The 12981-nt window shown below is 36.6% G+C and overlaps 1 protein-coding gene across 5 annotated transcripts in view; it reads left to right on the top strand.

Moving 5' to 3' along the window:
* Positions 1–12007, top strand: part of LOC106948405 (catenin alpha-2-like) — an 88501-nt gene extending 76494 nt beyond the window's left edge. For all 5 annotated transcript variants that reach the window (XM_015034044.1, XM_015034042.1, XM_015034040.1 and 2 more), the window contains 4 exons: positions 4084–4279; positions 9125–9291; positions 10826–10945; positions 11693–12007. In XM_015034044.1, the coding sequence (XP_014889530.1) occupies positions 4084–4279; positions 9125–9291; positions 10826–10945; positions 11693–11992 (783 nt within the window). In that variant the 3' untranslated portion in view covers positions 11993–12007. The remainder of the gene's footprint in view (positions 1–4083; positions 4280–9124; positions 9292–10825; positions 10946–11692) is intronic.
* The last annotated feature ends 974 nt before the right edge of the window (positions 12008–12981 follow it).

Below are 12981 nucleotides of genomic sequence, written 5' to 3'. Positions count from 1 at the left end.
TGCACATTTCTGGACTGAGATGTCTGATGTTGTTATATATATATATATATATATGTATGGATATATATATGAATATAAATAAGAGTTTCTGTCTTTTCGTGAGAGTGAAGATTTAATTTGTCCACTAGGGGATTATTCCAGTGCATTACCTCTACTGGGGAAATAATCCATTGCCCTGAGAATGTACTTTTTTATGGCAAAGATTCTTTTTCTCATGCATATGCATGACCGTTGCAAATCAAAAAATGACAATAGGCATGTTTTCCACCATGTGGCTGTTGTCAGTAATTAGATATTGTTGCACAATGTTTTTACTTTCCCTTTTACATGAATCAGCTGTACGCTTTGGTATTTTTGTTTTGTTAAATTTATTTCCCAACATTGGCTCTATGCTTTTTAAATTATGTTCATGGGGGTCTTCTCAGAAAATCTCCGCCAGTGTGTACCACCAAGCTGAGATTTTCTTACTTTGACATTTCTGCAATGCAGTACTTTTTGCCTCTTTGTCTCCTGAAATCTATTCAGTTCTTACTAATCCACAGTTTGAACTTAAAAATATATGTGTAGAGTTGCACCAAACAGGCATTTTTGGTTGGTAGATTCTAATTTCAACAAGTTTGATTGATTTTCTGGTTATAACTCAAAGGAGAAGCAATCTGTCACAGCGTCCTTGATACAGGCAGGATATAAAGCCCCCAGCTTTATATCCAACATCTTATAAAGACATTACAATGTTGTGCTCACTTATGCATCAAAGCATATTTTCCTAACCTGGGTCTATTTTTTTTTATTGCATTAGATTGGAAAATGTCTAATTTCGTATTGTAGCTACTTCTGATTGGAAAAAGTAGTTAACTTGATAAAAAGTTAATATAGCTTCTTTTTGCTACTTATGTCTTTATTCCATGTTGTGTGCTTTTATGGTTGTTTCTGTACAACGACTCATTTGGTGCCACTGATGGCATTACAGCCCCCAGATTGTAAAAACATGTTTTGTCCCATCTTCCAGCAGCTTCTATTTTGGCTTTGTACCACTGAACTTTTCCATATAATTCTCACTTCACTTGTAGTGTAAAAGATCACAGTGTTAGCTGGTGTGGCCAGTTAACTTAATAAGGAAATTAATCTACTCTACAGGACTACCTGTATGGAGGAGGTTGAATCTCCCAAGAGCTTTGCATGAACATTGTGATTATGCACATGCATGCAAACCTCCCTTTCTTATCATTAGCCGCTAAAGCATCACTTATCCATTGAAAACGGGTCTCAGAGTGCTGAAGGCAGAAAATTGAATGGCTGCGCTTTGCCATAGGGATTTACGACTTACTGGTGAGCCCACTGGTCAGTACACCCTGGAGGAAAGGTCACATAGCATTTAAAACCATTGAGCAGAAGTAAAATAGTAAAGCAAAACTTGGCTGGAGTTTTCCTATCTAAGTTAAAATAAGACATTGGGAATGTCGGGGGAATATAAATATGTAGTTGAACCTCTTAAAAACAAACAAGCAACCATAATGTTGGCTTGCATCGACTTACTGCCACTCATAGAAATGAGATGAGGCTGTTCACTGGGAGTCTTTGTTTCAGTAAGGTGCTGTTCTGCTGGTTGATGTGCATATCATAGAGTTCACAGCCTTACTGTTCTGACAACTATACAGACTATATGCAGGACTGTAATGTTTGAAAACTTCCTGGGTCTGAGAGTTTGTTGCAGGGATGGTAAGGCTTCTGGTTGAAAGTAGTGTACATAAATTTGGTTCAGCAGAAAATGCTGATAATATTCACAGTAAATAGGGTTTCCTAAAGCCAGTTATCAGCTGCCAAGGTAAGGCTGCATTTCAGAGACACTGAATTAATTTTTGTTTCGAGTTTGGCCACACTTGGGTGCACCTAAGGATGCTTAAATGTCATCATTCAACCTAAAGCTAAATTATCTTCACGACTGTACACAATATTAAGAGATGAACAAAAAGGCGAGTGTTGCAGGACCCTGTATAGGGCAGTACTTTCCACTTTCAGAGTTTTTCTGTTTTTGGTTGTATGTCACCCTTACATGTTTCAGAACAGCAAATATGCATATAATTACTAGGCAAAGATGCTTTGACTAAAGACATAATTGAGTTCTAAAATAATTTTATCAAGGGAAAAAATCCTAAAAAAAATTTGGGGCTTTTGGAGAAAAGTATGACCCATTTTTGACATCCAAGAATGAAAACATTTTTGGCAGTTGTCTTGCTTTTAAAATTACTTTAACTTAGTCCTGTCAGAGAGCTCAATGATAAGCTCATCCTGTGTAAAGTCATACCACAGCATCTTTATTTAATTTGACTAGGCCACTACATAACATTTATTTATTTATTTCATTTTTATCCATATAGAGGTGGATTTTCGGGTGTGGTTTTTGACATTGTCTTGCCTCATAACCCAAATGTGCTTGCCATAAACGCACAAACCGATGTCTGGACATTCTCCTGAATGTCTGGACATTCTCCTGAATGTCTGGACATTCTCCTGAATGTCTGGACATTCTCCTGAATGTCTGGACATTCTCCTGAATGTTAGTTAAGACTTAAAACGGGTCTTGAATATGATATTTGATTGCGAAGAAATACACAGCACGATAATGTAGAGAGCCTTGCGATTCAAGATATTTTAATGGATGAAGTCGGAATATTTTACACTGTTCTGAAGTTTGAGTTATGATGATTAAAGTCAAAACTCGATTTAATTCAGTTTCAACCATGAAACTGTTATGAATTATATCTTTGGTTCGCTGAATCTAATCCCAATTGGAACTGTCCTTGTCTTTCTCCCGCAGTTGCAAGTTAGGATCGTTGTAAATCATTTAAAATCTACTCTGCATATCTAATTTCATGCAGTTTAGTGTGGAAGTTACTTTTAAGTGCAATTCCCTTGAAACAATCTGATATTTATGCTGATTTCACAGATTTTAATCCTAATACAGATTCTGCTGTTGCGAAGGTGGGAGATGTATTTTAGATTGCAACAGCACTCCAGCAGTGCAGATAAATTTTGGAGGTGAATAAAGAAGTTCCAGGACTTTAGGTTGTGGAAAAAGCAATTGAGGAACCTACAGTCAAATTGCGCCTTAAGTGTAACTGAGTTGTTGCTTTATAATTTGCTTTGAAATAATAAGGCGGCAATGTCATGAAGGGAAGGTAATATTTAAAAAAAAGACTCATGATATGAATATATTTGCCAAGGGAGGTTTTCAAAATCATAATTGACTGTTTGAACAAGAACACTGACGCCTAAAAGGTTATCTTGGTCTCATATCAGCACCACTATTCTTAGATTAGTCAGGACTGAGGACATGCATCATTAAAGTCTATATTCCAGGCTAGAAGCCCTGAAGTGGTGCAAGCTTGACAGGACATAACATTGCTCTTAGTCTTTTCAGAGTTTAGATTCTTACTTTACTCATATTTTAATAAGTGATTAAATCACATCATTGAGACACATTGAGGCCTCAGTTCTTATACTAAGTTATTACTGACAGCACATATTGTAAAAAAACACCTTTTGGTTTTTAACTGACCAATTCTGGTCATCAGCAAATTTCTTGTTTTTTTTCTTCTTTTTCTAATAAATAGTTAAAATTATAAACTTACTTTTGTCATAAAAAAAACAAAAACTAATATGGGATGTTGAGCTGTTTTACCCAGGTCAAAGTTAAACTTGGTTATATTCATAATATTTAGATGACATCAAACATACTTTGTCTCCTAATTTACAAACCAATACAGGGCATTTTAGAAATATGTAACACTGGACAATATTACAACACTTGAATGCATATTATGAAATTTTTAAAATCTCTAGTAAAGTAATTACTTGTGAACAAATAATGTGATTCTGTTATGTAGTTTTTTTTATTAGCTTTGTAAATGTTGAGTTCTATATGAAGGAATGTAAACATCGTGATCAATGGCATTAATTAAAATTTAATCACCAAAATCAGTACAATACTCTTATTAAAGAGAAAACAAAGTCACAAACATTTTTATCAATGTTTTGTTGTTTCTTCCTCAAGTAACAGTGATGCCTTCTCATGTTTCCCAGGTGACGACTCTGGTGAACACCAGCAACAAGGGACCGTCCAGTAAGAAGAAGGGACGCTCTAAGAAGGCTCATGTTCTGGCAGTATCTGTGGAGCAGGCCACCCAGAACTTTCTTGAAAAGGGTGAGCAGATTGCCAAAGACAGCCAGGATCTCAAGGAAGAGCTCATTGCTGCTGTGGAGGATGTTCGCAAACAAGGTGTGTTGATATTTTTGCTGCCTAACACTGGACATATAAACTGTGCTGTAAGTAGAGGGGTGCGATCCTGGGAATTTTGGTGTCGATTTGATACTGAGTAACTACAGGGTAAGTAGTTACTTACCCAATTAATACGGGTATTTTTTTCTTAAAATGTCATTATCATTGAATAACTTGGTGATTTGACGTCAGTTCGTTGAAAATAATTATGATGAAATACAGGGTAAATATATTAGCAAAATACGTTTTTTTTTATATTAAACAACTACAATATAACACAATGGAACAAAAAAAGAAATAAAACGATTCCCTTTCTGCCTTCTACTACACACAATAGTTTTTTTTTAACCAACTATAATCTGCATGTAATCCAAGTAGGAATATAATTTTCCCTCCATTAGTTAACACAAAAGTGTTTTCATATTCCGTATTAATATTTAAAAACATTATAAAAGTATAAAATCCTGGTCTCATACTGAAAATATATGTTCTTGCTATTTGACATTTTAATTCCTGCGTATGCAAATACATGAACTCTGATAACAAATTCAAGTAATTTACTGGACAAATGGGAGAGAAACTGCAAACAAAACTATTAAGCTCATCATCTCAGTATCAGTAAGATACCAACATTCACCTTGTCACCATTCATCAGTTGTGTTGATATTTAGATGGATATGGCCAGTCCCAGTTCTAAGAGGATACAATCACATTTTGCCTTTAGGCATATAGGAACTCATTTCATTCCTCTAAGCAATATTATTTTTGCTCTTTAAGAACATCTGAATCTCAAACCTTTTAAAGCATCATTAAAAGGTGCTTTAAAAGGTTTTGTCTCGGTTTGAAAGAGTAGATAGGTTTTTTTTTTCTAAACGTAATTTTCAAAATGTTCAAAGTCAGATTTTTCTTTTATTTTTAAGGAAATATCTGATTAAATAAAAAATCTTCTCTGGACATGAAGACAAGAGCTTATACAAGAGAAAAAAATACTGAAGAAGCTACTTATTCATAGAAATTAACAGATTATACTGGCTCAGAGTTTATGACTAAAATGAGAAGCACTTGTGACTCGCCGTTCAGTAATGATGTTCCCACTGACATTAATTTGCTGGATCCGGTGAGTAATTGACATAAAATGCTGTTTGGGAAAGATCCTTGAGTGTCAACAAACGTCAAATTACCTCACAAATTTAGAAGAATTTAGGGAGTTGAATTGGCAAGGGCAAACCGATTGGTACCCATTAGTGTTTTTGCTTTACTTGATGCATCCAACCTTATGAATGTAGTGAATCAAGACCATGTAGTGAATCTATCATGAATGTTTAAAGCTTCTGCTTAAAACATATTCCCTTCCTGCCTTTTGTTTTTCATTTGGAAAAGGGCTTATTAATACTAACATTTTGCATATAAGCAACATCTCACTTTAGCAGCAACTATGCATGTTCAGTAGGTCTTCCACCATTTGTCCTGTAATGCTAATCTTGAAGAATAATTTGGAAGTTCACGTTTACTTCTGCTGTTTCCAAATTTTCTCTTTGTTAGTTTGAACATATAAAGTATCTGATGCTAAATTCTGTCCAGTCCTATCTATGTGTGTTGTCACTTTCTTCTTTTTTGATCCCAGCATTATCAGTTATATTTTAACCATGTGAGAAAATGGGTGTGTGCTGTAGAGAGCACATAGAAAGTATGCTCAACACTTTTTCTTGGCTCTTTTTTTTTGAGTCGAGAGCAGATCAGCTAGTTTTAACAAATCACATCTTCTCAAAATGACAGTTAATTCCCTTTTAAGTAAAAGCATTTTCAAATATAGCTTCTTTTATTATATTGAATTTTCAGCAGTGCTACTGCAGTTCACTGTTGACTTGTGTGCTGTGACAAACGGGACTTATGAGGTGTTTGCAAGAGAGCCTGTCCTCCAAATGGGAGCACATGCACAGTTGAATCCATACTGAAATGGAACAGACTTTAAATCTGTCAGAGGCTCATAACTTATGTCTTACCAAATTTGTCATCATGTTGAAATTAAATTACACATTTTGGGTCAGAGACGGCACCCAGAAGAATCTAGTAAAATCTAGTTAGATAGTGCTAAAGGGCAGACTGATGTAAGCATGCTCTTCAGGTATACACTATACAGCAGATATTTTTTGTACTCAGTTTTTGTCTGTACTCAGAGAGATGTTTCTCTGTTGACGACTGACTGAGCCTTAAGAATTGACATCATTATTTGTGTGAGTGCTTGGCATAGTGGTGCTACAGTCAGCACCATTTCATCACAAGTTCTGAGTTTGAACCCGCTGGTTGTTTCTGTTTGGATTATTGATTTTAAACTAATCATAGTTAAGGTACAGAGTTGGAGTGTCAAGATCATGCCATATTAAAACAGTAAAATAATTAAAGTGTCTTGTGAAAAGGTATGTGTAGTATGTCATTGACTCCCAGCTGCCAATGATGCTAAAGTTAGCATTTGTTCAGAGCTTCCCATTGCTAGCTAAAGGGCTGCTACCGATTTTTAGAGCAACTCTGATATTAAAGGAGGCAATACAATAATTAAGAACAGGGTTAAGTAAACTTAATCATGTAAGAAGTAAAATTAATGTTTGCTTTTACCAAATGAATTGTTTAATCTCATTTTCACAAGCCCAATGTTGTATCTCGCCTTGTCTCTTGAGTTAGAAGTAGATTTTCATTCTCGGTGTTCTGTCTTCACAAAAGGTGAAATTGACTGCATGTGTATCTTACTAGACAGACACTGAACAGTCTACGGATTTACTTCCAATGCTTTAATCCATAGAAATGTTGTGAAACTGAAATAAACACTGTAGTGTATTGCTGTGTGCTCTTAACAATTGTAGCTTTGTATGTGAGCTCAATAATTCTGTGCAAAACGACAAAAACACACACAAATAGACCACACCATGGTACTACACAGTTAACATAAGCATAATGTTAACAGTTAATACTAACTTATATGTAAATCCATGAGAAACTATTAGCCCGTCTGCTAGCATGCTAACACCAATTCCCTTGAAAGCCAAATACAAGTTATTATGCAAAAATCTGTGTACATGTTCTCAACTACTAAAACTGTTATGATGCACAGTAGAACCATAGGCTCATGATTTTGTCAAGAAACAAACAATCATTTTGTATCGCACAGACCTGTGTGAGCCAGACATCGGCAGGAAGACGAGAGCTTTGCTGGAACTTTCTACTTTCACAGATACTGAAAAGGATTGCTAAACATCCCAAATAAGAAATGTAAAGCACACACATCCATACCAGCACACTCAGTACTATGTACTCTGTATTTATAGTTGTCCTTTTGTTTTCTTTTGTTGCACTGGCACCAGCCCATGTGAGTGAAAGAACAAGCTCCACAATTCATTACTTTAACTTGGGAAGTATAGATTTATAGTGTTTTATCTTGACCCTTGTTGTATTTAACAAAACAAGCAAAAAGCTTTTTGGATTTTAACAACAGAGAAGAGAATGATTTTAAACATCTTCATTACAACCATTTATTAGTCAGTCAGTAATGTGTTCTTGCTACACAGAAGTCACCAAAACCCACTAAACAAGATGTTATTCAATTGTCAGGTCTCATTGTGCTGACCTCCGATAACATAATTGACTTGTTCTCTCCCATCTCACTGAACTGTGTCACTTTGCTGGAGATCCATTATCATTGATCTCCTGACTGTATTCAATTAATCTCAAGTAAATAAAAGATTTTCACATACTGTGATGCGCCCTAGTGGGATTGATTAAGTGCAGATATAGACAGATTACAAAGTAATCTTGTCAAATAAGCATTTATGATAAAACCATTCAGAACTAAATGGTTTTATTGGAGATGACACAGATCATAATAGGGTCACCTCTACACTTTGTACAGCAGCTGACTGGGAATGTCAAGTATCTATTTTAACTCATATGAAGGTGTTTTTTGTTTTCCACTTTTGAAAATCTTTTTGGAAAAATCTATCCTTGGAAACATGACTTGTTGTTAACATACTGTAGTGCTTTTATTATTTGACTTTGGGTCAAGAGTTGTTTTCCTGATCTGCCCCGCCGACGTTACATAAATAACTTCAGCACATCGATAACTTGAATCACTGCAGTCACAACAGCACTGAGTGAATTTGGCTTCTGTTCAGCTGTTGAAATGAAACCCACAAGTGGACTTATTAAAATAATAACATGCATTCCATCTTCACAGTTTCACCTTTAATTACAACTATTCCCATGGCTCTGAGGATTCTTCTCTGCACATCTGTAACTTTTCTCATCTGCTGCTATTTTGTTTGACACTGTGCTGCTCGTCTGTTGACTTGATTTGGATTTCTGATGTAAAACGGCATCTTTTTATGGGAGAACTCTAACTTTGTAGGACTTGCAGATAAACTAACGAGATAAACGACAAAGATATAACACATTTTAGATGATCTAAAAGATAAAGTAGAAGTTCCTTTCTTGAGTCAACAACTATCAATTACAAATGGAAAATTAATAAAGCCAACACCATTAATCTTGTATGATTAATATTACTGTCTGTCCTTCCTTCCCCACACATTATATTTTGTAGAGATGTATTAGCTCCTAAGGTTTAGAGTAAGTAATGTGTATGAGTTGGGTATGAAAATCTTATTATTGTGAACCACTTCTGTTATGTGCCATACTCACACTCGTACCCGTATGGTTTACTGAGACCCTGTAAATCCAACTGACTTTAAATAATAGAAATATTAAGGTGATTTTAGTGGGCAAACACATGCTGACACAAATAAATGGCGCTTTCTCCTCTGCTTACCTCACTTTTTACTCAATCCATTTGTGCAGGAGAAACGATGCGCATAGCCTCATCTGAGTTTGCTGACGACCCTTGCTCTTCTGTGAAACGCGGCACCATGGTGAGGGCTGCTCGCGCCTTGCTGTCTGCTGTCACCCGCCTGCTCATCCTTGCTGACATGGCTGATGTCATGAGGCTGCTGGCCCACCTTAAGATTGTAAGTGCAACTAGTGCTGTGTGATGTAAATACATCTTAAATGGAGCTCCATCGACCAGCTCTGTGGTTAGAGGAATAATTATGTTGGTTATGCTGTATTTAAGCATATTATGTAAAATCTTTTATATCATGTCAGACCGTCGATAACATACCTGGAGTGTTGCATTGAATCTTTCATGCATGTTTGAAGAATCCTTGAATCTCCTGGAGTAGCTGTTTGGGGGAGTCTGAACACCACAAAGCAATGTCTTAAAGCTTCTCTTTGGAGCTACAGTGTCCAGCTGAGTTTCTACCTCAAGAGCACCCCTCTGCCCACCCTACCCCCTTTTGGCTCCACCAGACTAGAGGCAGCAGCAATTAGCAACCAAATGATGGAACTGCTGAGGTTATAATGCAAACTTCTTCTAAGTCCAGCACTTTTAGGAATGGTTGTAAATGACATAATGAGAAGCATTGTTGTGAAGACGTAATAAAGGCGGAGTGTCGGAAAGAGTAGGAGCTACTTAAAGAGACCATGACCAATATCCAAGGCGTCAAATTGCATTAAATTTCTTTTAAGGTATGCCTAATATATACAGCATTTTTTATGTCAAATGAAGGCAACACTGTTATTTGATTGTGCTATAAAGTGGGATTATATGCCTGGAAAATACATAATGGCACCCTTTTAAAAATGCAATTAGAATTGCATCCCAAGTGAATAAAAAAACAGAGATCCTTTGCTGAGGTGTGGTTTTAGCATCATATGCATGTTTTATGAGATAATGAGTTTCTTTGCTGAAAGAGGCACAGACACACACACACACACACGCACACACACACACGCGCGCGCGCAATATATACATATATTGGCTTTTATCACCAAGTCACACATATTAGCATATAAATGAGACATGGAGGAGAATCTTGAAATGAGACATCACCATAAATGCCCTGGTGTAATGAACTACTCTCACTGTAATCAGTTAAAAAAACTTAGGTTACTTGGTCATTTATTATGTCACTAGCTCAGGGCTTGATGGGAGAAATAAATGTATAATATTTAAAATGCCAATATGTTCGTGATGTAAAGCGCTCATCCCTGCAGACGTCTTCAGTCATCCAGTTTATCATTCGCACAAATGAGCACTAATTGTTCTTTCTTTCTGCTTCATTCTTTGGGTTCACAGAGTTAATGTAAGTCAAGAGATAATCGTGCAAAGGCAATAGATGAATAGCTCATTTGTAGGGAACAGCAGCAAGTTAGAAGTGTTGACCTGCCATTCAAGTTTCTCAGATCTCGACACAATTGATATGTGCCCGATGAATTTTCCACTCTGCGGAAGCCTCTCTGCGACTTTCAGAATCTGCTATTCGTCTATGTGGCACCGACACGCCGCTGTTCAGAGAACTAGTGAAGTACAAGCTGACGTGGGTCAGGGATGTTTCAATCTTGGAAGAAAAATTGCCCTGTAAAGTAAAGTATGTATTCAGGTTTTGTCTTCTGGGACTTTGAAAAATGTTGAGTGTGAGTGTTTGCTTGTGCATTTGACAGGTTGAAGAGGCTCTGGAGGGAGTAAAGAATGCTACCAATGAGCAGGACCTGGCAAACCGCTTCAAAGAGTTTGGAAAAGAGATGGTGAAACTTAACTATGTGGCTGCTCGGAGACAGCAGGTAACTGTCAGGCTGTCTTTAAAAAAATCTGGAAAATAAGCTAAGAATGAAGACAATCCAATATGTATTCTTTACCAACTTTTCTATCCTATCACGGCTTTTGTTTAATACTTTTCAGAAATTGCTTATGTAGTTGTATAAAATATGGTGTACAGGCTTAATTTTCTGCTTCTGAATAAAAGCATTTTAATGGATCTAGTCAAGGATTCTGACAGAATCATGGTGGAAGGTGAAGAAAAATTTGTACAGTGTGATAAGATTCAGATAGCCTATTCAAAGTGAAAATGAACCTGTTGAGTTTGAAAATAACTTATTCAAAGTTTTTCAAAAACTAGGTGACTAGTCTGGCTGGAAGTATTTAGACCTTTTTTTTCTCACAAAGGTCAGCCACCATGCTGCCAACTTTATCCAGAGCCAAGCCCCAAATTGGATCCATTCCAGCTTCACAGCTGCCAATCTGCTGACACTGCTTTATGTGTTTGGAATAAAACCAGTTCATCAAATGGGACGGGAATTTGTTTCCTTCTTAGAAAAGATTGGAACCGTTGCATTCATGTTTTCTCTCCTGTGAATTCTTGACACTTAGCATTGCCGACATTCTTTTCCAACCTATCAAAAGAGTTTTCAGCTTTTTTTTTTCTTCTTACAACATTGTCTGTTTGTTTTTTTTTGCATATATATTTTTGTACAAAATATGAATACTCTATTTGGGTGGTGCTCACCTGAGAACTTTTGTCTCCTCCTAAGGAGTTGAAGGACCCTCAGTGTCGGGATGAGATGGCAGCTGCTCGTGGCGCTCTTAAGAAAAACGCCACCATGCTGTACACGGCCTCTCAGGCCTTCCTGCGCCACCCAGACGTGGCTGCCACACGTGCCAACCGAGACTACGTGTTTAAGCAGGTCCAGGAGGCCATCGGAGGCATTTCCAGTGCAGCCCAGGCCACTTCACCCACCGACGAGAAGCACGGCCACGCTGGCATCGGAGAGCTGGCTGCTGCCCTCAATGAGTTTGATGTAAGTCACTCTGTTTTCTCTGTTTTTGATTGAAAATACTGCATTTGGTTCAGGTGGATTTGGCCTTTGCTAAGTTGACCATAATCCTTACGTAACTGAAAAATCTTCAGTGGGTTTGAAACTAACTATGGAAGAATTAGCATCAGCATCACTCTCATCTTCAATTCTGCATGACATCCTCTACTAGAAATAAATGATGTAATCGGAAATTGTCAGTGTATTAAATATCTTACCACATATAACCAGTTTTTAAGTGAATGATTATATTTGCCCTGCTTTAGTATTTCTTAAGTCAAATTTTGTGCTTAACTGAGCCTTTTCAAACATAATTCTCTGCTGCCCTCTGGTGGTTGCTTAAGGACAGTGAGAGTGGCTGTGGGTACAGCCACTCACTAATCTAATCTAAGCAGATTTTGTATTTTTGTTGTTTGTTTAGATTCATTTTGGCTTATTCTGTCTTGATATACATATATACCTTGAAGTAGAAAAAAGTTAGGACATGAACAAAAAAAGATTTAGATGCTGTCAAAGTTTTAGCTTGCAGGCCCCTCCAATCCCTTTCCCCTCAAAAACATTCATGTGCCATGTTTCTTATTTATAAATAGGCAGTTTGGTAATCTTCTGATTTAACTGCTAATAAGGAGAAGTCTTTTTAGAAAGAGATTTATCAGACTTATGTAACACATTTTCAAACAAGTACTGCACATTTTCAATGATAGTCTTTCTATGAAGCTCTTACCTGAAAAAGGAACCCTCTGCCCCAGTCTGAAGACTGTAGAAAAATGGAGAATAAATTGAACAATTTTAGTCTCATCTTACCAGAGCATAGTTTCCCATGTTTGCCAGATCCACTACATGATTTCTACTTCTCTTTTATTTTATTTTTTACAATGACTTTCTTCTTGCTCTTCTTAGATGCTCTTTAACGTGAGTACTTTATCTTAGCTTAATACATAAGATCCGAATAAATCCACTAACGTATAGAATAGAATATGCTTTTTCTATTTACAAGCTAGTTGACA

This window comes from Poecilia latipinna, unplaced genomic scaffold, assembly GCF_001443285.1.
Source record: "Poecilia latipinna isolate Pla-1442-1.1 unplaced genomic scaffold, P_latipinna-1.0 Scaffold286, whole genome shotgun sequence".
NCBI lineage: Eukaryota > Metazoa > Chordata > Actinopteri > Cyprinodontiformes > Poeciliidae > Poecilia > Poecilia latipinna.
This window is presented reverse-complemented; position numbering and strand designations above follow the sequence as displayed.